Source organism: Cydia amplana, chromosome 10 (assembly GCF_948474715.1).
Source record: "Cydia amplana chromosome 10, ilCydAmpl1.1, whole genome shotgun sequence".
NCBI classification, from domain to species: Eukaryota; Metazoa; Arthropoda; class Insecta; order Lepidoptera; family Tortricidae; genus Cydia; species Cydia amplana.
Window position 1 is genome coordinate 11,378,518 of NC_086078.1, and position 25,333 is coordinate 11,403,850.

The 25,333-nt window shown below is 39.9% G+C and overlaps 2 protein-coding genes across 3 annotated transcripts in view; one reads left to right on the forward strand and one right to left on the reverse strand.

Moving 5' to 3' along the window:
* Nucleotides 1–9,629: 9,629 nt before the first annotated feature.
* On the forward strand, nucleotides 9,630–15,149 carry LOC134651830 (palmitoleoyl-protein carboxylesterase NOTUM). The gene is made up of 3 exons (XM_063506945.1): nucleotides 9,630–10,401; nucleotides 13,268–13,371; nucleotides 13,871–15,149. The coding sequence occupies exons 1-3, from the start codon at nucleotides 10,330–10,332 to the stop codon at nucleotides 15,012–15,014; spliced, it is 1,320 nt and encodes a 439-aa protein (XP_063363015.1). The 5' UTR covers nucleotides 9,630–10,329; the 3' UTR covers nucleotides 15,015–15,149.
* Nucleotides 15,150–15,314: 165 nt separating this feature from the next.
* Nucleotides 15,315–25,333, reverse strand: part of LOC134651363 (PI-PLC X domain-containing protein 3) — a 30,169-nt gene continuing 20,150 nt past the window's right edge. For both annotated transcript variants that reach the window (XM_063506443.1, XM_063506442.1), the window contains 3 exons: nucleotides 24,256–24,343; nucleotides 23,080–23,314; nucleotides 15,315–15,987 (listed from right to left, as the gene is read on the reverse strand). In XM_063506443.1, coding sequence (XP_063362513.1) covers nucleotides 15,635–15,987; nucleotides 23,080–23,314; nucleotides 24,256–24,343 — 676 coding nt within the window. In that variant the 3' untranslated portion in view covers nucleotides 15,315–15,634. The remainder of the gene's footprint in view (nucleotides 15,988–23,079; nucleotides 23,315–24,255; nucleotides 24,344–25,333) is intronic.

A 25,333-nucleotide genomic window follows, 5' to 3' on the forward strand; every position in this document is an offset into this window, starting at 1 on the left:
GTATCCATCTGATAAAAAGGCCCTTATTGCACTCTGATAGATATGTGTCCATAAAACTACATAGGTACTTATTTAGATTGCAAAACATAATAGCATAACAATCTAAATCTTAAAGGACTATACAATTTTACTTTACCAAGATCAAAACCAATTGATTACCCACCTACCTACTATTACTGGGTTGTGACAGACCGCGCGATAATGTTATTTTCTTAGAGTTGCGTATCTGCGATATGTATTAGACGTGTAATCTACGAAACTACCGAGTTGTGCTAAAAAGGCCTAACTTCACTTTATTATGAATGGCGTATGAAGCTTACTGACTAAGGGGTGCAATATTCGCCTATTTTACGGTTACGTTGTTTATGCGCTACTTTTGGAGGTGTTTCCGAAAATAGCCAATTTGATGTGTCGCGAATTATTATAAGGCCTTATCTTAAGTCAAGAAATAAGCGCGACAATACGTACTTGCCTTATACTATGTAAAAGGTGTTTTTGTTATGCGTGACAATACCCTGAGGGGTGAATATTTTTAACTGAACAAATTTTACTCAACCCCAAGTCTGTACTTACTTGACACACACTAAAATCCCATTTACTTCATTGGCACATTATTGCTTAGCAGCATATTTATTTTAGAATGTTCAGTGAAACAAAAAGTTATACAGTTTCGTCAAGGAACCCAAATTGTTACCCACCGTAGATGCCAAATTGCCAATCTATTTCACTTGCTACGGACGCGTCTAAACTAGAAACAGACTAATGGAACTTTTATTATAACTGGATATAATTTTGTTGAGGTGTAAAATCTGACTTTGAATAATGTCACGCTGGATTTGCCGTTTTTTACAGCAGGTTGATTTTTTTAAATACCACATCGGTGGCAAACAAGCATACGGGCCGCCTGATGGTAAGCAGTCACCGTAGCCTATGGACGCCTGCAACTCCAGAGGTGTTACATGCGCGTTGCCGACCTTTTTAAAAACCTGTACACTCCTTTTTTGAAGAACCCCATACTGTAGACCCTCGGGAAAATCTCGGAAGGGAGCTCATTCCACAGCCGGAGCGTCCGCGGGAGGAAATTCCTCTTAAACCGCACAGTACGGCGACCATTTAGGTTCTAGGGTGTGTGGATGAACACCCTGCCGATGGCGGTGCGGTGATAGAAAGCGGCCGTTGGCATCATGTCAAACAATTCTTCAGAGCACAGCCCATTGTACAAGCGGTAGAACACACATAAGGAGGCAAGGTCTCTCCTCAGACTTAAAGGTTCAATACCGCTTGTGAGTTTGGGATCATCGACGATTCGTACAGCGCGCCTTTGGATTGAGTCGAAGGGTCCAAGTTGGCATCCAGGTGCTCCTGCCCAAAGGTGACAGCAGTACTTGATTCTCTTGAAAGGAGCAGGGGGCATAGCCAAGATGGCAATAGTACCTACATCGACAAACGCTAAACAAAAACAAAAATTGTATCGGGATGACAAATGCTATACGAAAAATCACGTAATTATTCCATACATTATTTAAGTTCCCATTGGCGTTTTTTATCAACGATGGGCATCTTAGCTAGGCTCCCTGTACCGTTGTGCCACTTGTGCCTATAAAGGAACTATTAAGCAACTTTCAAGAATCACCCGGTAACACACGATGCAGAATTACTATGAACGGACTGACCTATAAGTAACAAGAACTTACACCACAACTATGAAAGAATGAAAGGTTTGTAGTTTTAAGTTTATTTATTCATTACAGAGGTCAAAAACAGAGAAATACAAAGTCAAAAAATTATACAGTTAATAATAAATTAAAGGTCGTTAAGTGGACACAACATACCTAGGCTATGCTAATCCCTTCTTTATATCCGCTGGAGTTACTGAAATGGAGCAAACCGAAATCGAAACGTCAGCGTCAGGGTGGCTTCAGAGCCCGTAACATGAGTCACTGATAGTCGCCAATAGCGACTAAAAATTCAAGTGAGTGAAACCGTTGTCGTATAAACAGTTTAAAATATGTCTCACGAAAGTTTAATATCGATAGTCACTGATAGTGTCAAAACTGACATATACGCTATCGAGAACGTAACTTACTTTCTATACATCTCGTTCGCACTAAACTGTGTAATGAACAGTTTGGTTTCCAAGTAGGTTTAGGTACTGAATGCGCAATCCTAACGCTGAAGCATACTGTTGATTACTATATCAATAGAAAATCGCCTATATACGCATGCTTCCTGGACTTGTCCAAAGCTTTTGATCTTGTGTCCTACGATCTACTTTGGAACAAGTTAAGGAAGACAGGCGTGGCACCCGAGGTTGTCAGTCTTTTTTCATATTGGTATGGTAATCAAAAGAACAAAGTGAGGTGGGCAAATGTGTATTCTGACGAGTACTCACTCAGCTGTGGTGTAAGGCAGGGAGGGTTAACATCGCCAAGGTTATTTAACCTATATGTTGATCAGCTGATTGGCGAGCTGAGTAGCATGCATGTCGGTTGCCGCCTGGATAATATCAGCGTAAATAATATAAGTTATGCGGATGATATGGTGCTGCTCAGCCCGTCATTCTATGGACTGCAAAAGCTGATAAAAATATGTGAAAGGTATGCGGATGCGCATGGCTTAAGGTATAATGTGAAGAAAAGTGAGTTCATGATTTTCAAAGGCAGGAACAAGTTGCCACTATACATTCCGCCACTTCTTTTAAACAGTACGCCTTTGAAACGAGTGACAGAATTTAAATATCTGGGCCATGTGCTAGCCGAAGACCTTAAAGATGATAAAGATATAGAACGTGAGCGAAGGGCATTGTCCGTTCGCGGCAATATGCTGGCTCATAGATTCATTCGTTGTAGTGTGCCTGTAAAACTATCTCTTTTTAGAGCGTACTGCCAAAGTTTCTACACGAGTGGTCTATGGGTCAGTTTTACGCAGCGGGCGTACAATGCACTAAGAGTGCAATACAATAACGCATTCAGGGCCCTGTTGCGGCTCCCTCGCTATTGCAGCGCGTCGGGTATGTTTGCCGACGCGGCCGTCGACGATTTCTATGCAATAATACGGAAAAAGTCGGCGTCCGTTATGCGACGTGTGCGAGGGAGCAGCAACAGTATCCTGCAGATGATTGCGGACAGGCTGGACTCGCCCGTCCTCGGTCGCTTCATGGATCTGCATGTTATGCGGAGTTCATGGGATGCATGAGGCGGCAGAGGGGGGGGAGAGTCGCATCTTTTGTTTTAATTTTTAATTTGTAAAATTTTGTGATTTGTGTGTATTTTTTTTTTATTTATTATTTTTATATCTCTAACATAGGTCTTAAGTTAAGTTAATAGTTACTAACCAAATTATGGAACCTGTTTTCTGAATTAAATGATTTTTATTTTTATTTTTATTTTTATTTTTATTTATTTATTTTTAATATGCGAGTACGAGCGAGATGTATAGAAAGTTCATTACGTTCGCGATGGCATTTATGTCAGTGCTAAACTGATGGTAGCCGTACGGGCGTCTAAAAAATATTACGAGTAAAATAATATTTACGCAAATACGTAAATGTTGTCCTAACCTTAGTCTGCCCTACAAAATTGTTTTTGATATTAGGCTTCGAAATTTCTACGAGGAAAACTTTAATGGAAAAGTTAGGTACGATGTCAAGCACGGACCAATTATATAGGCTAGGTCCGAGCGTTCGCTCTGAGGGAAAAAATAAAGAATGTTTATTTATTTTATCCTACAAACTAAAAATAAATAGTTGATATCGCTTTTCTTATTTTTTTCCTGCGGTATGTCCAATTCGAAAGTCATTTATTTATTTCGCGTTGGTTGGATAAGATATTGTACGTAGGGTAGGTCTTACCTTTTATGTTTTGTGTAGTATTTTTTCTCTGGTGTCGTGTCAAAATTTTGTGATTAATATGGTCACTTAAAAATTTTACAAACCACATTTTCATTGAAATACGTTTTCTAACGTGAAAACCGAGAAAGAATAAAGACAGTTTCTCTGTGCAGGAATATTAAAAAAAACTTTTTTGGGGTTCCGTACCTCAAAAGGAAAAAAAGCGGGATCACTCGTGCGTCTGTCTGTCCGAACATTCCCCCCCTTTATATCCGAAACTACTGGCACTAAAATTTAGAAAAAAATACATAAAATAGTTTAAAGAACTATTCCTCCTAAATCTTTAGATGACCAGAAAACCTATTAGAAATGTGCAGTCAAGCGTGAGTCGGACTTAATTACTTAGTTTTTGATCCGACCCCTCTACGGGTTTTTTAAAAACATTTCATTCACATTCCACATAAAAAAAAAACATTATTAAAATTGGGTAATGCCCTACCCTTGGAACGCGAGTCCAACTCGCCCTTGACCGGTGTTTTTTATATTTACCTGCATTTATTTTGTCTATTTACCTACATATCTACTCTCGCTGGCCCTTTCATATGTGTATGGTGGTCAAAAATCGTGGGTTCCAACCTCCTCGCGCGTGTGTTAAAGCAGAAACAATCGTTCTCGAATACATGCAAAAAGATGTCAAAAAATTCAGCCAGGTATGTCAGGATCCTTATCATACTCAGACAAGATCCAAAAGATCAAGAAGATCGATCAAAGACGTGTGTCTTTTATTTAATACCAATAATAATTCAAACGCAATCAAACTCGTACGCGGTAGCTTGTAAATAAGAATAATGCGAACAAAAAAAAGCATCAACCAAACCCATATATATATTTTATTATTAAGGAAGGACATGATTTAACGAACCGGTAAAAAATATATTGTATTCTTTGTTAAGTAAAATGAACCGTATAATAGTCTTTTATATTTAAACGCTTTTAAAAAGGCCGTCCTACTAAATCTTAATGGAACTGAATAATAAGGCCTAAGGGTTTAATGGTTTAAAAGGTTCTTTATTGAATCGGCTGTGGGTACTAGGAGTTTAGGAGGGGTAGGAGTGTTGATTAACTATTTGGGATGGTGGCAGTCGATAAAACGTTTAATGCTAGCAGCATTCAGTGTTTACATGTGCTGAGCCAAAAAACCTGTACTTTTGCGACCTTAAAACCTGAAATAACACGATAAAATTAAGCGACTAGTGTTCCGGTTTGGCATTGAGTGTAAACATATTAATATAGGGAATTATGTTTAACCTGACGATGTCGTTTATTTATTAAGATTGCTAATTACATAAACACTAGGAACTAATTAATTATTTTTCAAATTGCTATTATTTTAGATGGATCTAAAATAATAGCAATTTGGATCCATCCCGATGGACGATGGATCTTAATCCCTAAAGTCTTTTCTCCTATCTTTGCATTCCCTAATATTGGTTGTCATAATGATCAGTTGTCCTAACACTAAAAACCCTAATTTAGGTTTACCTAATTATTGATTACTTATCCTAATGTTATTCAACATATTTTCTTTTTTGCGAGGGTCGCAGTTCTAACCCTAACCTAACCCACTATTGTGGCAGCAAGTTCTAAAACCTAACCATATTTCAGAACCTTACATTATGGAAAATAATCGTTATGACAATTGATCGTTAGGGCATGTGCCCGTTAGGACAAACCAGTTAGGGCAAGTGACTTTAGGACAAACGTTGTTAGGGATTCAGAATGACACCCATTTTAGATACTCCACCTTATTTTGAATACGTTTGGATTTTTTTTCTGGATCTATCAGATTCTATTTTCTAATACCGGTTAAGTCGAACCGTGTAAACGTCGCAATGGAGATGGAGAGAGTTGTTATTTTGATTTCGACAACAAACCATAGAAGCGGAGCGTGAATCTCGCGACCTAAACGCGTATGCGCCATTTTGGGCGCTTACGACTTACGACGTTTTGGTCGCGTGGTACAGGTTGAGATTGCAACAATTTCATTGCAATCGCGTATGGCTTCTCTGTAGTAATAATAACTTAATGTAACCGAATGAACACTTATAATTAGATCGAATTAAGAGAATGTGTGATTTCTACAGGCCATACTATGCTTCAATAATTAATGCGTAGTGGAAATATTAGCGCTATGGCCCTTCGGTTATCCATAACTATTATAGAATTTAAAATTTTAAGTTGGGGCTTAACATTTTAAGTTTAAACCTATCTATATGGTAGGTATCTATATTTCGATGGTAGGTAGTGAATTACAGAAAGATAAAACTTGGTCGTTCCGTTTTGGAGATATTAGGGAACATTCATTTTTACATAGCGGCCTCTTACCGGATACAGTCTCCGTTCGGCAGGGGACCGTTCCGCAGGGAATAAAAAAGCATTTTGCATATTTATTAAAAACTTGTGAAAGTACAGAACATGACAACACTAGCGGCATCATAAGGCCGGTAGATCTGTCAAAGGGCTCGTGTGTCGGCTCGGCTTTATGATGGTATTTTTACAGGCAGGTACAGGCTTTGAAGGCCTGCCGTGCCGCCCGCCAATTATATTCTACTTAACTCAGTGTCCACGCACGCACGGCTCCCGTCGAATAGCTACGGGTGTAAGATGATTTTTTATGATAATAGCGAGTTTGAACGAGAATTTAACTATCTGACAGACGGTGGCGATCATATCTGAAATGGTACTTGCAGCTTCGAGTTGTTTAGACTTTCTGAGAAAGCCTGTATTGAGAAATTACTTCCGTCTTGTTAATTAGAAAATACAAATTGTATTTTAAGCAAAATTATAATTAAGGAGCGGGACAGTCTGTATGCACTGTAATACAAGGCCAATTTTATACATAGTACCTAATTATTTGGAACTTTCCGAACTATTTTATTTTTTATTTTTGGGAATCTACCTTTTTAGGGGAGAAAGAATAATAAAACCCGTACCCAAATTCCAAACGGGTAGGTAAAGCCGCTTGCGGTCTAGCAGAAAAATAGTTTTATAATAAGTTTAATAATAAAATTGTGCGCTAATCGACGCATTTCGCAATAACCGTTTGAGTATTTTTAGTGTTCCGTGATATACTTGTACTTAAGTAATTCTCCTATTCAAATTACCTAAATTATTCAACGGAACTTACGGAACCTTGGCTACTCTACATTCTACTACCAAAGCTATGTGAAGCGATAATGAGTGCAGTGCAGAAAAGATGTAAGTACATCAATTACTTTTACACGAGAGATAACTTCTTCGTACGTAGTACGTAAATTACTCTGTTTTCCGCCCACAGCAGGTGTTACGACGGTTTCTCATTCTCGACATCGATCGCATAAGGTACCTAACTTGAACTTTTAAGAGTCACACGAACTCGCCGCCAAAAGGCCTCTCTCACAATCGAAGTTTTAAAACGACATGCTTGAATTACATGAAACTTAAAATGTATATTTTAATTTCATTTAACCTATATCTATGTCTGGTACTGATATTCGTTGCTAAAAATTGTTATAGGTACAGAAAAATACAGCGAGTAGAAATGTTTAATTACCTATAATAATGTATATTCTAAACTGAAATAGATGTCATATATTAAAGAAAAGCGGCCAAGTGCGAGTCGGACTCGCCCATGAAGGGTTCCGTATTTAGGCGATTTATGACGTATTAAAAAAAACTACTTGCTAGATCTCGTTCAAACCAATTTTTGGTGGAAGTTTACATGGTAATGTACATCATATATTTTTTTTACTTTTATCATTCTCTTATTTTAGAAGTTACAGGGGGGGACACACATTTTACCACTTTGGAAGTGTCTCTCGCGCAAACTATTCAGTTTAGAAAAAAATGATATTAGAAACCTTAATATCATTTTTGAAGACCTATCCATAGATACCCTACACGTATGGGTTTGATGAAAAAAAAAAATTTTGAGTTTCAGTTCGAAGGATGGGGAACCCCAAAAATTTATTGTTTTTTTTTCTATTTTTGTGTGAAAATTTTAATGCGGTTCACAGAATACATCTACGTACCAAGTTTCAACAGTATAGTTCTTATAGTTTCGGAGAAAAGTGGCATACGGACGGACAGACAGACGGACAGACGGACAGACGGACAGACGGACAGACAGACAGACAGACATGACGAATCTATAAGGGTTCCGTTTCTTGCCATTTGGCTACGGAACCCTAAAAAAGTGACGAAGGCCTCCAGATGGTGAAGGCCGGATATATATAGGAAGGTTTATATATAGTAGTGTAACTATTTAAAAAAATACAAATCAAAATATACATATTTACCGTAAAATGGGGTGAGTAGGGTCAAAACTGAAATTCAAACCTCGATAACATTTTATTTTTACATATGAAAACTGAATGGTGTATATAATAAGTGTTCCGGACGTTTGTATTTTAATTTTTATTTTATTTTGGGTAGTTCCATTTCATAACTTTGACGATAAAGAGGAAAACCCACCTCACCCCGTAGTGCCTCGTATTTGGGGTGAGAGGGGTTTTCATACAAAGGTGATTTTGGAAGATTGTTGGATCGATTTTTTTTTTATTATGCGTATTACTATAGCTCCATTTTAAATTGGAATACATTTTTTTGTAGCAGTAGCCTTAAAATCCCTTCTCACCCCCCTCTCAAACCTTCTCTCCCCATTCATAACCCGCCTCTCCCCGCGAAACCTACTCACCCCGTTTTACGGTATACTTTTAAACTTTCTTTGTGTTCCAATTTCAAGCAACGAAATCTAGTAGGTACCAGGCATAGATATATGTATAGCTGGTCAAGCAGATCTTGTCAGTAGAAAAAGGCGGCAAATTTGAAAAATGTAGGCGCGAAGGGATATCGACTCATAGAAAATTTGAATTTCGCGCCTTTTTTTACTGACAAGAATTGCTTGACCAGCTTTATGTTACTTGAATGTTCATGTCTTTAAATTCTCAGAATGTCGTTTTAAAATGAGAGCGTAACGTCGATTGCGTGGCGGCGGCTAGGTTCGTGTGACTCTTAAACAAAATAACTGGATAGTGCAAGTTGATGATTTGTCTTCCTCCATTAGGTATATACCATTATTAGATTTTATAGCCAGCAGAAAGGATGTAATTTCCCAATTCAACTATAAGTACCTAATTATTAAATTACAAATATTGCCACGTACTATGAATTTATGGTGGATATTCGTGCCTTAAGTTTCATTTTGTATTTACAATAAAATTCATCCCAGTTTTCGTTTCATAACCAGTTAGGATTAAGGTTAGGAATGTTTCCCATTTCGAAACTGCTTATAGTATATAACTAAACTACTTTTTTGGACCTAGCTAGAAAAAAATGTTACGAAAGCGAGGTTTTAAGATGGAATCACATCAAAAGCGATTCTCTTTGTCTTATATTCAAACATTAGTACCTACTGAAAATTTTCATCTGTTAGAGAAAAGTTTACTTCAAGGGTTCGCCAACAACGAATTCGGTTCACTTATTTGTCATCAGAATCGACATCATTTACACTAGACACATAAAAAAATCATTAGCGTCTGTTATAGTAAAATTTACCTATACGAATATTGCTACTGTACTGTACCTATAGGTTTTGTTAATTGCAACGTGATAAATGCCCTTCGTATAAACTTAGGTGTGAACATTTTTTCCCCAGATGTCTAAGAAAGATTTAATGTAGAGCGCTATACGGTCATTTCATTAAGACCAGAATAAGAATATAAAATGTAAACAGCACTGCGGCCCGGTAGCGAATTTAGCAGTGCTCGCCAAACAAAGTTATAAAATTTAATGACGTGCCAAAAATGTTCAAAAAGAACATGTGTGTAATGCGTGGCTAATCAGAGGCGGCCGCTCCAGGGCTCAACGAGCCATTCATTATCAGTCATTGCGGGATGTTTTGCTGGAGTTAACATTTTCGGGATCAAGCAGTTTCATTTCGGGGTTGGTGACCGTCAAAGTGGTCGGTGAGGGATAAAGGACGTCATATTTTATTATGTCGGGGTGCCGTTGACAGGTGGGAGAAGTGGAGGGGAGGGGTGGCAGCCGGCGCGGCGCCCGCGCTCGCGTGGCCCTCTCGCTTGAGTCACGCGCGCCTCGTAATGCTTGCATAATAATAATGACGGATGCCGATCGCGCGGCGGCGCCTTTGATCTGCGCCGCGTTTGATCTCGCCGCGGAGCCGGTCTCGCTGCCCCTGCGCACTGTGCACAAACGAGCCGCCGCTTGCCTTAGCTTTATTCGGTCCGACGCCGCGCAGCGAGAAGTTCGGCCCTTCGCTCTAAATAGAGGCTTTATTTTGTAAACAGCGGGAGAGCTACTGTGCGCGGGCTAGCCTGTAGAGTAGTGCGCAGCGGCTTGCCGTGGAGCGCGCGCGTCAGTATGGGGTGTGCTCCGCGCTTGCCTGCCCACGCTGCCCACCCTGCCCACTGTGCCCAGCCTCGGCGCGGGCGCTGCCAGTGATGAGTGCGCGCTGCGGCGGACGCGGCCGCGCCTGCCTGCCTCGCTTCCTCTGGATCACATGGATACTCTGTGTACGCATTTATTTATAATTTTGATAACAGTGTTTGTTTATATTGTGACGTTAGAGCTTGGCTCAACAAGTCCTAATGAAGTGGAAATGTAGCTGAAATTATTTCAATTATCTACTCTGATTTCAAAATACCTGTAATTGGTAGGTATTTTTGATAAATATCAGTAAATGTAATTATTTTAATTACTAGACTGTAGTTTGCCGCGTCTTCGTCTCTGTAAATTAACCTCGAAACTTAATAAACTCTTCTTAATAAAATCTTAACAGTCATTACAATACATTTCAATTCGTTCCATGGTTTAAGCGTGAATAGTTAACAAACAGAGTATCTTTCGAATTTCACCGTTAAAGGACAAGGCGAAGCGACGAAGGTCCCTCAAAATAGACTGCATTGTTATAAAAAGAACCACATACCAATTAATGCTTACCACTTTGATTGAATACTTCCTTAATATTCCATTTTTAAACTTTTTATTTCTCATGCTCTGAAAGAGGGTCATTGTTATTCTAAAAGGCGCGCAGAAAGTGATACGTTTCTGCACTAGAGCATTTAACTTTCCAAGTACGACTTTTTTTTTCATTTTTTTAAGATAAACAATTGAAATTTGGTTATTAATGGATTTGTTATACAATTTCCATCCTGGTTTTTAACTCCCCATTCCATAAATAACGATTATTTTACCTAAATCCTTTCAGTAGGTACCCTCGAAATTAATTAACAGTATAAAAATTCAAACTCAGTCATGTTTTTAGAATTTAACTTTAAAATTAAGACTGACATGTAAATTAGCTTTACGAATAAAATGATTATGGTTATAACTCACGAATTAAAACTACATAATTATGTTTTTTTCTCCAGTCATATAGACAGACAGTATAGTTGAATTCTTTTAAAACAGACAGAAATGAATTCAAACTTTAGCAGCTCTGACTCTTAATAAATACAATAAAAATAAATAAATATTATAGGACATTCTTTTTTTACACAGATTGACTAAGTCCCACAGTAAGCTCGAAGGCTTGTGTTGTGGGTACTCAGACAACGATATATATAATATACAAATACATAAAAACACGAATGTACAAATACATAAATACATAGAAAACACCCAAGACTCAGGAACAAATACCTATCTGTGCTCATCACACAATAAATGCCCTTACTGGCATTCGAACCCAGGACCGCGGCTTCACAGGCAGGGTCACTTACCCGCTAGGCCAGACCAGTCGTCAGATCTTTCGTTTATAACATTAGATAGCCATTTTATACTAAAATTTTACAGTTATAGTATGCAGGCGGGTAAGGATTATACAACTGAAAACAAATGAAAATTAAACACGTTTTCCTGTTTTTTTTCTATTAAGAAAACTTTACTAATTTAACGTGTAAACATTAAATACAAAAACTTTAATTTCTCCTCTTAAAGTGTAGGTACGAGTATAATAATTATCTACTGCACTGTATTACACGTAAAGAACATATCTCTCTTTTAAAGCTATAAGAATGACGCATAGTCTAATCCGCTATTAATAATGCTCTACCGTAAAACGGGGTGAGTAGGTTTCGCGGGGACAGGTGGGTTATGAATGGGGAGAGAAGGTTTGAGAGGGGGGTGACAAGGGATTTTAAGGCTACTGCTACAAAAATAATGTATTCCAATTTAAAATGGAGCTATAGTAATACGCATAATAAAAAACAATCGATCCAACAATTTTTCAAAATCACCTTTGTATGAAAACCCCTCTCACCCCAAATACGAGGCACTACGGGGTGAGGTGGGTTTTCCTCTTTATCGTCAAAGTTATGAAATGGAACTACCCAAAATAAAATAAAAACTAAAATACAAACGTCCGGAACACTTATTATATACACCATTCAGTTTTCATATGTGAAAATAAAATGTTATCGAGGTTTGAATTCCAGTTTTGACCCTACTCACCCCATTTTACGGTACCTAATGATATTAATTAATGTTTGCAGAATGGAGAATAAATTTTTCTTACGTGCTAATTCAAATTAATGTCTGATTAGCGTAGATATCTAATATATTTTGAAATTGAATTAACATAATTATGAATTTAATACATGTAACTATTCCTATTTAACTTAAGGTAATTGTGACTAGACTGTCTTTAAAATTTTAGTCTTTGCGGTATGTTGTCAAAGAGACCAAGGGCCCGATTCGGATTTTGTAATAGACATCTATTAGATATCTTTTAGACATCGCCAAGATACGATAACGATATGTTTAAGATCTAACCTGTCAAATTTGACATTTCCGCGATTCTGGAGATACTCTTGAACGATTTCCACAAGATATTACTTAGAGATCTAATTCACATCTAATAGATATCTAACACGATCTATCGTAAAAGTGACATTGGTTGCCCGAATTGCGCTGCAAAAGAGAACTAGTTGTAATCTAAACTATAACGTATCTAGAATGGATCTAGTACGTGTCGTCTCTTGTGAATATCTTAGAATAGAATAGAATAGAATAGAATAGAATAATTCTTGAAATTCGAATACGGCAGTTAGATTTTTTAATACCAGATAGGTGATTTATTTAAATTAATTAGATGTAGATACTGCAGAAGTTACGGTGGTGTAGTCTGAATTCGTACGGTATCTTTAAGGATGACTCACGCTAGACCGGGCCGGGCCCGGGCCGATGCGTCCGACACGTCATTTTCTGTGACAGCTGATCAGTGATCACGTGATGCTTTCCATAGAAAACGAAACGCCGGAAGCTCCGGCCCGGTCCCGGCCCTGTCCGGCGTGAGTCATCCTTTAAGCTATCCTACTTTTGTTGTACCTAGGTATATCTATCAAATCTGTGCTTTAATCAAGGAATGTAACTTTACAGGAGGCTCTAACCACGTGTATTGTGGCCACCGCCCCGTCGGACAGTCTGCGGCTGACGTGGCTCTCCAATTCGTCGCTCGTCTGCAACGATGCTTCCCCGGCCGGGTAGGTCTCGTGGGACATTAAAGAATGCCTCACGCTAGAACACTCCGACACTTCAGTTTTCTATAGAAAGCATCTATAGAAAGTCGGAAGTCTCGGCCCGGTCCCGGACCGTTCTACCGCGAGTCTTGCTTTAAGCCGTTATTTATCATTATTCAGGGCTATTGGAACCATGCGCGTTGGAGCGTCTGCCACGTTGTGGCCTACTGGTTATAAAATCTGGAGGTTCCTTTGCTTCCTTTAGCTTACAGTTCACGCGTTCTCATTCTTCCAGTACAGACACAGGTACAGATACAGATACAGTACCAGTACAGATACAGTTATTATTAATAATGTGTTTCTATCTGACAATTTGTGTTAGCTGGAAAGAGACAAACAGTTACGTCTTATTACTTACTTTTACTTTACCATGTAGTACCTATATCGAAGTCGTTAGAGTCTTAGAATGCAGTTTAGTAGGTACCAATTTTTCCAACGACTTATTCAAGGTTAATGATTCCAGGTATTATATCCGGCGCGGCAGCAACAGCGAACACTGGGTCGTGTATCTCGAGGGTGGCGGCTACTGCTGGGACGCGGCGTCGTGCGGCGCGCGCTGGCGCCGGCGCCCCGGCCTCATGTCCTCGACGCGCTGGCCGCGCGCACGCCGTGCCCCGGCCCTGCTGTCCTCCGACCCTGCCGCGAACCCGCTGTGGCACGCCTCCAACCACGTGCTCCTACCCTACTGCTCCAGTGACATGTGGGCCGGAACACGAACGGCACGCAATGGTAGCTTTGCCTTTGCCGGCCGACTCATCGTCCGCGCAGTTCTCGCTCAGCTTCTCCACGTCGGCCTCTCGGGACGACTCCTCCTCGTCGGCTCTAGTGCGGGCGGCGCGGGTGTCCTGTTCCACGCTGACGCTGCCAGGAGAATGCTCCGACCCTACGGTATTAGAGTCGCCGCGGTCGCGGACTCCGGATGGTTCCTGGACCGGCCGGCTAGAACTCGACGCGCCTCTTCAGCGGATACTGTCGCCCGTCTTGGCCACTCATTATGGCGCGGCTCACCTCCGAGCTCCTGCGTACGAGAACACCCGCAGAAACCGTGGCTCTGCTACTTTGGCTACCTGCTGTACCCTCACATTCGCACGCCGCTGTTCGTGTTCCAATATCTTTTCGACTCTGCGCAGCTGGCGGCGGAGGGCGTGCGCGCCCCGCGAACTCGGGCCCAGTGGGACGCCGTGCACGATACCGGTTCAGCTATTCGGGACAGTTTGAAGCGGGTTCGCGCTACTTTTGCTCCGGCTTGTCTCGCTCACGGAGCGTTAGCGCGCCCGGAGTGGCTGGCCATAAACGTGTCTGGAATAACATTGCCGCGTGCACTGGGATGTTGGGAGCGTCGACTGTGGGGTGGTGGCGGAGTGGCGAGGCGCAAAGGCGGCTGCGCGCCACGACGACTGATCGAGCGGTGCTCGTGGCCGCAGTGCAACGGTTCGTGTCCGCGGCTGCGCGACCCGCGCACGGGCGAGGAGGTGGCGCTGTCGGCGCTGCTTCAGAGCTTCGGGCTGGATGTGCGCGGCGCCGCAGCCGCCATGGGGCTCGACGCGCGCACTCTTACGCGCATGAGCCACAGTGAGCTCCTATCCCTTCTGGCTTCGCACACTTGATGCCGAAAAAGAGACTGTTTGTGCTTAAGCACGATTTATCTACCTCGTTTTTGTTGTACAAGTACAATATTAATTTTTAATATTTATTGTTTGCTGATACTATTGTATCTTATTTAAGTAAAAAGTGACAAGTAACAGTTATTTTATTTTCGCCCAGATGTATTCCACGTTTATTCTATAGCAGGCTATCGTAAATATTGTTATAAAACCGTCAACATGCCGCGTCAAACGTTACGTAGGTAGGTAATAAAATAAATCCACGTCAGTTCATTTGGCACAAAATATATTATACCTATATATGTATGTATATTATATACAACTTTACGTTACTTTATAAGTAGCGTGTCAATACCTAAGGACTAGTTCAGGCCCTAACTATACAATACTAAAATTATCTCACTATTGTCCGGTGGACGTTATATTAAGAAGTCGGGCAGTGATCTTAGCGCGGCGGATATCTCTGACCAGCTGGCGACGTTTTAAATTGGCCAGTTTAGGTGAGGCGGTTTGGTGCGGATCCTTGCTTGCGGGAGCCACGGCGAGCGGTGCGCGACTCCCACAAGTGATTTCAGAGCGTTCACATGGATACCGCCGCGGCGGGAGGCTGGTCGCGAGCGACGTCATAACTGACTGCTCTGCTTAGCCCGCTCGAGGCTTATTGCTATCGAAACATCGACAACATCGTTGGCTAGGAAAAAGTCACTGGACACTATGTTAGCGTTTTGCCGCCAGCGCGTCACTAGACGCTGCGTCACGTTGCGGTTGACCGCATCGGCGTTGTCTCTAAGCGACCCTCGGAGGAACAGGATGTCGAGCACGGTGGGCGTGGTCTGCGCCATGGCGGAGTGCATGGGCGACCGGGCGTTGCTCTGGTGTACGGCGCCGATGGCCTGGTCTAAGTACGTGAATAGCTCGGTCGGGTTGTTCGTGTTCGCCCAAAGGTGAGGTAGGATCGGCCATAGCCAATTGTTTTCTGAAACAGCCAACCCGTAAATAAATAAGGTGCAAAATGGGACTAAAATATAGTAGTAACTATTTCAGCGTTCTATAGTTGTAATAAGTATTAGGTACTACTACTTCAAACTTATAATTGTCACAACTTAATATCTTATTATACCCATCTCATTTCGTTTAGGTAAGGTTAAAAAATAATTACAGATAAATAAAGATAACTATATTATCTCATGAAAAATTACACGATAAATATTGTTAAATTGTCATAGGTCTGCCAATTAATCGTATCAAAATAGTGATAAGAAAACAGATAGATAATTTTTTTAAGCTGAATCAAGAAAAGTATAAAAAATAGGTTAAGAATACACCTACTCTGTAGTAGTAGGTACTTGTTTAGGACTGTGTTAAAATGGAATAAAGCAAAAAAGTCTTTCAGGGTCGTGAGGTCGTGACAGAAAGAAATTAATGATATTTGCCTTCCACCAGAACCAGGCGTAAGTGCATAATTTGCTATTTATACATATGCATTGATGTTATGTGTACGTCAATCGCATACTGGCGTTGTGCTGGCGTGTACATGTAGTTGTCGGATTGACCGGATACCGGTAACCTTTTCGTCATGGTTTTAAAGAAGACTCTAAATAAGTAGGTACCTACTTACATTAAGTCATTCACAGCACTTGACGACTCAGAAATATAAGATCAACATATCTAACTTTATAATGAGTAAGAGAACAGAAATATATATAATATAGAGCAATTAATCTCACAAACATTGCTTTTGTTCGTTTTAGAGACAACTTCAAAAGGAATTGACGTCTCAGAAGTTGTTTACGTAGAATCTAATATTTTGTTGTTGATGTTACGAGTATGTTTCCATATATAAATGTGACGTCCCACGGGAAAAGGTACTTTATGGGCGTTTCTAGTTTCGGAGATATTCAATGTTTTGTAAAAAGGTGAAAAAATGTCGTTTCAAAGTTTAGTAGAAAAGGTGCCTTATGGAAAAGTGATTGAAAATCCCCAAAAAGAACTAGTCAATACGAGAAAAGAAGTTTGGTAGAGAACTGTACCTATTTGCATTCAGAAAAGCTAATTTGATAATTTCAGTTCTGGTCGGGGGGCCTAGCCAATATTATAAACGTACATCGACCGACTTTACAAATTCGAGTAGCCTGTTACTCTCGTCAAGTCTTTCTTAACTAGAATAATCTTCATTTGGTTCAGTCGTATATGCAATAAATCTGCCATTGGTTTGCTGAAAAATGCCAATACCCGACGCATTCCTATAGGTAATATCTGAGGTCATCGAACCTCAAAGCCGCTTGTCTACAATGGCAACCAAAATATATTATTGATAAGAAATAAACGATTTATACCATCTTAACCCCAAAATATTATTAGTTTATCCTAACTGTTCCATCATCATCAATGCCTCATCATGTAACTTAACCACAAGGTACCTTTTCTTTACATACAAATTATTGGTATTTTTAAGATTATTATTCTCTTTATTTATTTTTGGTCTTAAGTTAGGTTATTTTATAATATGGATATAAAAATAAAATACAAAAACACTTACAAAAACAATACAAAATACTTATAAACATATTATAAAAAACCTAACCTAGGGTGCCGCCAGCAGCGGGGCAAGGCCCAAGCTGCCGGTGGTCAGGGCTGCAGAGAGAGGAACCGGCGGACTATCCGCGCCGTGTCCAAGATCACCGCCTTCTGCATTATTATTATTATTATTTGTATCTCCGTTATAAAACTCTCGGGTCTTTCGAGCCCGGTCATTTATAAGGCGTGCGTGGGGATATAGATCCAACACGTAGAGGCCATTTGGAGAGATTTGATGTCATGTAGAACGCCTGCTGGAACCCATTCACGGGTACATCAATAGATACCCATGAACCGGTTTCAGCAGGCATTGGAAGCTATTGTAGAGAATATGGACAGAGTACTGGTCTATGTTTTAAGTTTGGGTGGAAAAAAGACTGGGCTATTGCTAAGAGTTCCGGACACCTGCCATAACATTGTGTTATACAGTGTTATCGAGGCAGGCGGTGACTCGCCACTCGCTAGATGGGCACCTGATGCGCCATCGTACAGACGGCCAGGCGCAACACCGGCGTGAGCGGCTCAGGGGTGTCGAGAGGTGTGCTGCGCTTTCTCCGAAGTTACTCGTGGCGTTATGCCCTTTAACACTTCCACCCCTATTATTATTATTATTTATTTGTTGCATACAATTAACACTTACAGTTTAACCTTACGTGCTAATTGGAATTACATTTCTTAATAGCTAACAACATGCAGTTTTCGAATAAATAAAGTGAAATGATTATTATTAGTACATTCGATTTCAATCTATAACACATGTAATTCATTCAATGTCGCTAAAGGATAATTAAATCGTGGGATTGCAATAATTAATTAAATGTCATGAATATAAATAAATCGAGGAATTAAAATAATTATATAAAGTCATAAAAAAAGGTCATAAAATACAATTTCGGATGAAGTCAAGCAGATAAGAGTAGGTACAATATAGGCAATTTATTAAAATTAAGTCAGTCGTACATAAGCAATGTCAAATATTTCAAGCGAATAATTAATGTAGTACGTAAGTTATATTAGGCAATGGAGCTAGTGGTAACGATTGATTCAATGTAGCGATTTGATGCAGCTAGGAATTTAGACTCCGTCGTGAAAAAAATATCTAGTTCATTGTCGCTGTCCAAGATGTTGTTAAGCAACGTTAAAGCCTGGTGGAGAGGGGACGTAGCAAGCAGGCGCGTCCGGCCTGGAGGTACTGCAAAGAGGCCACGGCTACGGGGCCGTAGCTGTTTCGCGGTGAGACGGGGGACCCGCAGGCTTATTTGTAGTAATAACGGTGGGTTTGTTACTTGTCCTCGAATTAATTGAAAAAAATATTTTATTGAGTACATATTTCTACGTGACTCTAAGGATGTATAATCTACCATGCCTAAAACGAATAGGGTGGGATAAAGAAGGGGATAAAAGCCATATAACTTCTTATAGAGGAACCTTATGAATGATTTTTGGACTTTCTCTATTAGAACCGTGTAGTGTTTTTCATGGGGACTCCAAATAACTGCGTTTGTTTCGAGTTTACTTCGAACGAATGCGTTATAGAGTACTGTCATAGCATGCTTATTGTTAAATAGCTTCGCTTGACGCATGACGAATCCAAGGCATCTACGGGCTTCGTTACAGGTTATTGTAATGTGCTTATTAAATGTGAGCTGAGAATCAAACCACGTTCCTAAATCTTTAATTTCTTTGACGCGTTTCAAAGGCTTGCCCTCTATGACGTTATATTATGACGAGGAACTAATTAAGGTGGCAGTTTAATGTAAATTAATATTTTCAATTCATTAAAGATAAACTTCAATGTAATTTATGTTTTGTAGTGATGTATTATTAAATTTATTTCCATAAGGTACCTTTTCTTAAATGTATGGAGCAAATACCGTTATTGTTATGTAAGTTTAAAGTTGCATAAGAGGTTAAATATAGTATTTAGTTGCGGTTTTAGGACTTATTTCATTTAAATGACAGAATTTCTTTCATGTGTGCTCAGAAAAATTTATTGTGGGTCACATTAAAAGTAAAAAAATATTAAATTTTGTGATTTTACATGAAAATGTCAGAAATTACATTTTGACCTATAAATCGGTATTTTAATTTGCTTAAAGTTTCTCTCAGTATCGTTTTCTAATAGATAAATTTAAAACTTGAGTGCTCATTGCAATAATCGTGAAAATGAAACAAAACTTTATTTTTAAGAGATTGGTCAGTATACACATAAATCAGTCGATATCAAAGGTTTCTATTTGTAGTACAGAGCAAGTCGCAACATTTTTTTAATCTCAGGAGTCTAAGGTATATCTTATTTGTAGTCAACTATGCAACTTACTTCAGGAACATAGTTTTTTAGGTGGCTAAACTTAAAACGTCTATATCGTAAAGTTGCTCATTTTACAACATTATTTAAAAAACCGGCCAAGTGCGAGTCGGACTCGCGCACGGAGGGTTCCGCACCATCAACAAAAAATAGAGCAAAACAAGCAAAAAAACGATCACCCATCCAAGTACTGACCCCGCCCGACGTTGCTTAACTTAGGTCAAAAATCACGTTTGTTGTATGGGAGCCCCACTTAAATCTTTATTTTATTCTGTTTTTAGTATTTGTTGTTATAGCGGCAACAGAAATACATCATCTGTGAAAATTTCAACTGTCACGGTTCGTGAGATACAGCCTGATGACAGACGGACGGACGGACGGACGGACGGACGGACGGACAGACGGACGGACGGACAGCGGAGTCTTAGCAATAGGGTCCCGTTTTTACCCTTTGGGTACGGAACCCTAAAAAAATTATATCGCTGTAACTACACAACTTAGGAGGTTGATCTGTTGTGTTATCGATAGCTTATTTATTGTAGATTACTGGGATATGCATAAGGTACCCGCCATAAGGTACCTTTGACCGTGGGATGTCACAAATCAATCATTGTACGCTAATCGGTCGTATCACGTACGTAAACACTTAATCCCTCATTAGCTCAATACACCGATTTATTCGCGACGATTAAGGACCATCAATCACGTTAATTATGTATGGTCATTACATGACATGTTTTCAGGTATACTCGTATTTAGATGAGTAAAAGCAAGTAGTAAGCGATATGTATTTATCTGGTAAAACAACTTAAATGAGACCCCCACTGCCACTGCTATAAATGGAACATTAACTATTGTATTTACAAAAAAATAATATTTACGTTAAATAAATAAAAACATATTAAAAATCTAGGAATAACACTAACGTCAGTTTTGTTTATACATATGTCGGAGAATGGCTGAATTGTGCCATCTATCGCCTTGAAGAGGCGTTTCATCACGCAATCTTTGACAAATGGAGCAAACTAGGGTGTTATGTGTACACCTGAGTGGCGTTCAGCGCAGTTCCGCCAAGGCGTCATAGAGTGCGCTGTCAAAAACAAATGAAATCCAGAACAATTGAAGTGTCAATCAATCTTCAAACGAGAACATGATTAGAAAGAACGGTAGAAGATGACGTCTGTGGCGCTTCCTGGGTCTAATCCACTGGTTTGCTTTGAATAAGAAGTGTAACGTGTGCTGTGATTTGTAATCAGTCTTATCCAGTAAAGACTGTGAGTTGAATAACGTATTTCATTGACGAGGGCTCGTCATCCACGATTGAAGGTCCTGAAGTCCTGATGTGCTCCTGATAGTATGATACGCCCACAATTCCGACATCGATGTCGGAATCGTGGGCGTATTCAAAGCAAACCAGTGGATTAGACCCAGGAACCGCCACAGACGTCATATTCTACCGTTCTTTCTCATCATGTTCTCGTCTGAAGATTGATTGGCAGCATGCCTTCAATTGTTCTGGATTTCATTTGTTTTTGAAAGCGCACTCTATGACGCCTTGGCGGAACTGCGCCGAACGCCACATGGTGTACGTACAGGTGGACACATAACACCCTAGTTTGCTCTATTTGTCAAAGATTGCGTGATGAAACGCCTCTTCATATATAGCCTGTATATATGGATAGATGGCACAATTCAGCCATTCTCCGACACATATATGACGATCCTTATTGGGAGAGAGAATTAATTTAATTTTTTTTTGTATGTAGGTAATGTTTGACGATCATGATAAGAAGATAAACATAATTTTGACATTAATGCAAATTTATAGTGTAATTTTTATCGTGAAATAAATAAATCTAAATCTAAATCTAGCGGTATCCAAATTGTGCTAATTCTTTTTCAACATTTATTTCAATTAATTTTATTTTTAAAATATGTGTTATGTTTATGGAAAATCTGACATTTACCATCTGTATTGTGTTAATATGGAGCACAGCCTGGAGACTATACATATAACTATGTATTACTGAGAAAATCTACGTGTGATTCTCTCCTTACGTGTTTTCACTTTTATGTTGGAGAGAACATGATTAACTTAGACAGTTTTTATCTCTTTACGTGCAGTTGGTAATTATACTTTCTGATTAATATCTCTAACTATCTTCTAATCTATTTAAGATACTTACGGGTTACAATGCATGGAATTGTTTAGGTGATTCGGTTAAGTTGTGTTTTAATGTATGGGGAAGACAAATAAATTATAGCCAGCCTTTTATGAATGTAGATGATACCTTTGGGTATGGTGCTTTACGCACACTTAGCGTCCCAATCCCTCCCCCTGTCACTACCCCCCCTTTTAGTATGAAATATGTCCCGGTTGACTGTTTATTTTTATTTTTGGGGAAAGTATATAAAATAGGCAGGCAAAAAGTGTCAATGAAACTGCTAAAGAGGGTTATTGAGCGTTATTCACGTGGTAGCGGCCCAGCTCGCGCTTTGACAGCTGAATCAGACCCTTACCTGATACTAGCGTTATCCACGTAGATGAAGAGTACTCGCTTGTTAGCGTCCAAAAGAGCCTGGACAGTGGGTCCCCTGGTATACCACATGCGGTCCCAGCTCCTGCTGCGACAGTTGAACCAGACCCTTACCTGACACAATAGCGTTATCCACGTAGCTGAAGAGTACTCGCTTGTCAGCGTCCAAAAGAGCCTGAACAGTGGGTCCCCTGGTACACCACATGCGGTCCTAGCTTGTGCTGCGACAGTCGAATCAGACCCTTACCTGACACAATAGCGTTATCCACGTAGCTGAAGAGTACTCGCTTGTCAGCGTCCAAAAGAGCCTGGATAGTGGGTCCCCTGGTACACCACATGCGGTCCCAGCTCGCGCTTTGACAGCTGAATCAGACCCTTACCTGACACAATAGCGTTATCCACGTAGCTGAAGAGTAATCGCTTGTCAGCGTCCAAAAGAGCCTGAACAGTGGGTCCCCTGGTATACCACATGCAGTCCCAGCTCCTGCTGCGACAGTTGAATCAGACCCTTACCTGACACAATAGCGTTATCCACGTAGCTGAAGAGTAATCGCTTGTCAGCGTCCAAAAGAGCCTGAACAGTGGGTCCCCTGGTATACCACATGCAGTCCCAGCTCCTGCTGCGACAGTTGAATCAGACCCTTACCTGACACAATAGCGTTATCCACGTAGCTGAAGAGTAATCGCTTGTCAGCGTCCACAAGAGCCTGGACAGTGGGTCCCTTGGTGCCGGCGCCGGTGCCGAAGTCCCGCGCGAACGCCACATGCGGCCCCAGCTCGCGCTGCACCAGCTGGATAAGGCCCTGGTGCACGGCTCGGATGGGCGAGCCGTCCGGCTCGTAGAACCCGATCGGGAAGTGGTGCGCGTCGAGGAAAACGATCTGCGGAAATAATTAATTTCAAATATGTATATATTATTTAAATAAGAGTTGAAATGAACAACCATTTGCCATGGAATGTCCGCTATTAAGTATATCAAGAATTGTTGTTTGACGGACACTTTTGCCTATAACTCGGTAGTTTGGACTATGAAACTATGTGCCAAGAAGCATTATAGTGTTTTTACCTATAGTAGATAGAGTCAGCAAAGCTTATAGTTTTACTAACTGTACATACAAGCATTGTTTATTTCGGGAGTAGTTCGAACTGTAGGTAAAAGATTTTAACCAAAAGTGCATTATATATTTTTATCCATTTGTTTAGGTTTATATGATGAAAATCCAAATCGCATTTGTATCCGTTCTTTATAGAACCCGCAAACATGCAGGACCTTTCCATCTAAGAATTTTCAAGAGCATTAAAGCCAAAGGTCTGTTTGTGCTATAGGTACCTACAATTTAATTCCCCGACCCCTTTTTAAACAAATAGACCTGAGGTCGACGGATCGCCAGAGGTCAGAAGTCTAAATGTGGGCCATTGAAGTTTAAAGGGTACCTCTACCCTAAACGTTTTGTGTTCTAATAATTACTTCTGTCTTAATCTAATGAAGTATGTATTACCTATGTTTATTTTCATTTCACACCATGTTTAACACCATATATCTGCGTTTGGTTGTCTAATTTTTCATACCTACATTTGATAGTGCCCCGTCTGAGTGTCCGCGGGTAAATGGTGTCCTCATCACCAAAAATATGAACTGAATTATTTTTGTTTACGAAGCACTCCGAAGTGCATAGTGTAGTAATTAATTTCTGTGGTGGTACTGAACATGTACTGAACGCGTCGGTGTTACTGTCAGTGTCAATTTCCATAGTAAAATGAACAGTAGTGCAGCTGTCGTTGGAAATAGACTGTCACCTTAAAGGTAAAAGCGATTTCTTACCTCTTTTGTGCTATCCAAAAACGCCCTAATTTCTTTGAGCAATGGTACTAATGGACGGACTCGTATTAAGTTATGGTTCAACCAATACCTGAAAAAACAAAGAAAAATATTTTGTTAAACATTTCAAAATTTATAAAGAAATATGTAATGTGCGATATAAGTATACTTATGTAAAGTAACAAAGTCGGTGCGGCACCGTGCGGCGTGTGGACAGGACCAACTCGCAACCAGCAGAATACTTAATGCAACGGTTATGTCACAAGTTAGACGATGTCACGTACAGTCGGGAAACAATGGCGAATCGCGTCCCAGACCGACCGATTTTCCGTCGATATCATGGCATTATGTTTGAGACAGGCTTGCGTTATGCAAGTAATCAAGGAAACCACAAGAAACCGATTGCTCGCAGTTTCCACGTAACGCTGTTTAATGTTTATCTGCTTCGTGTATGTAATGTAATACACAGGGAAAACTATATCGTTTTGCGAGATTTTCTCGATAAAGCTTTGATGTCGTTTCGATGATATTTATTTGTCTGTTGCAAAATAACGCTAGAATATTCGTACTAATATTATACTTAAATGCAAGAAATCGCGCGGACTTTTACCTTTTAATCTCAATTACTCTGAAAATATGTCAATATCACTAAATAGCTCCCTATTTATATTCTATACTAAAACTATACTGCTGTGGTACGAGTATGCAGGTGTAACGATATACAACTGAAATTAAATGACAATCAGACATAATAATATGGTCGTGATTTTATTATATCGAGCAAACTGTAAGGTTTTGGTTGGAGTACCTAATGCAAATAAATATACAGGGTGTCCCAAGAAGTAGTGATATACTGAAGCTGGGAGGTAGAGGACCTAGAGGGCTATCTGAATCACCCCCATGTATGTTCCGCGATTTTTCGTATTTTCGGAGTTATGATTTTTTTTAATTTTTCACCTATCGCCGAGTACGATGAGATTTTTATTTATGGTGACGTGAATTATTGCGGTAGATGCTTGATTTTTTTTGTGTGCTAAGCTGATAGATAGGCCAATTCAGTATGGTAACATTTACTATCGTT

Bases quoted from the DNA above. Each gene is read 5' to 3' on its own strand.
- LOC134651830 (XM_063506945.1), top strand. From the start codon at position 10,330: ATGAGTGCGCGCTGCGGCGGACGCGGCCGCGCCTGCCTGCCTCGCTTC. The intron at 10,402-13,267 runs GTACGCATTTAT...GTAACTTTACAG, and splicing joins GGATCACATGGATACTCTGT to GAGGCTCTAACCACGTGTAT. The intron at 13,372-13,870 runs GTAGGTCTCGTG...TAATGATTCCAG, and splicing joins AACGATGCTTCCCCGGCCGG to GTATTATATCCGGCGCGGCA.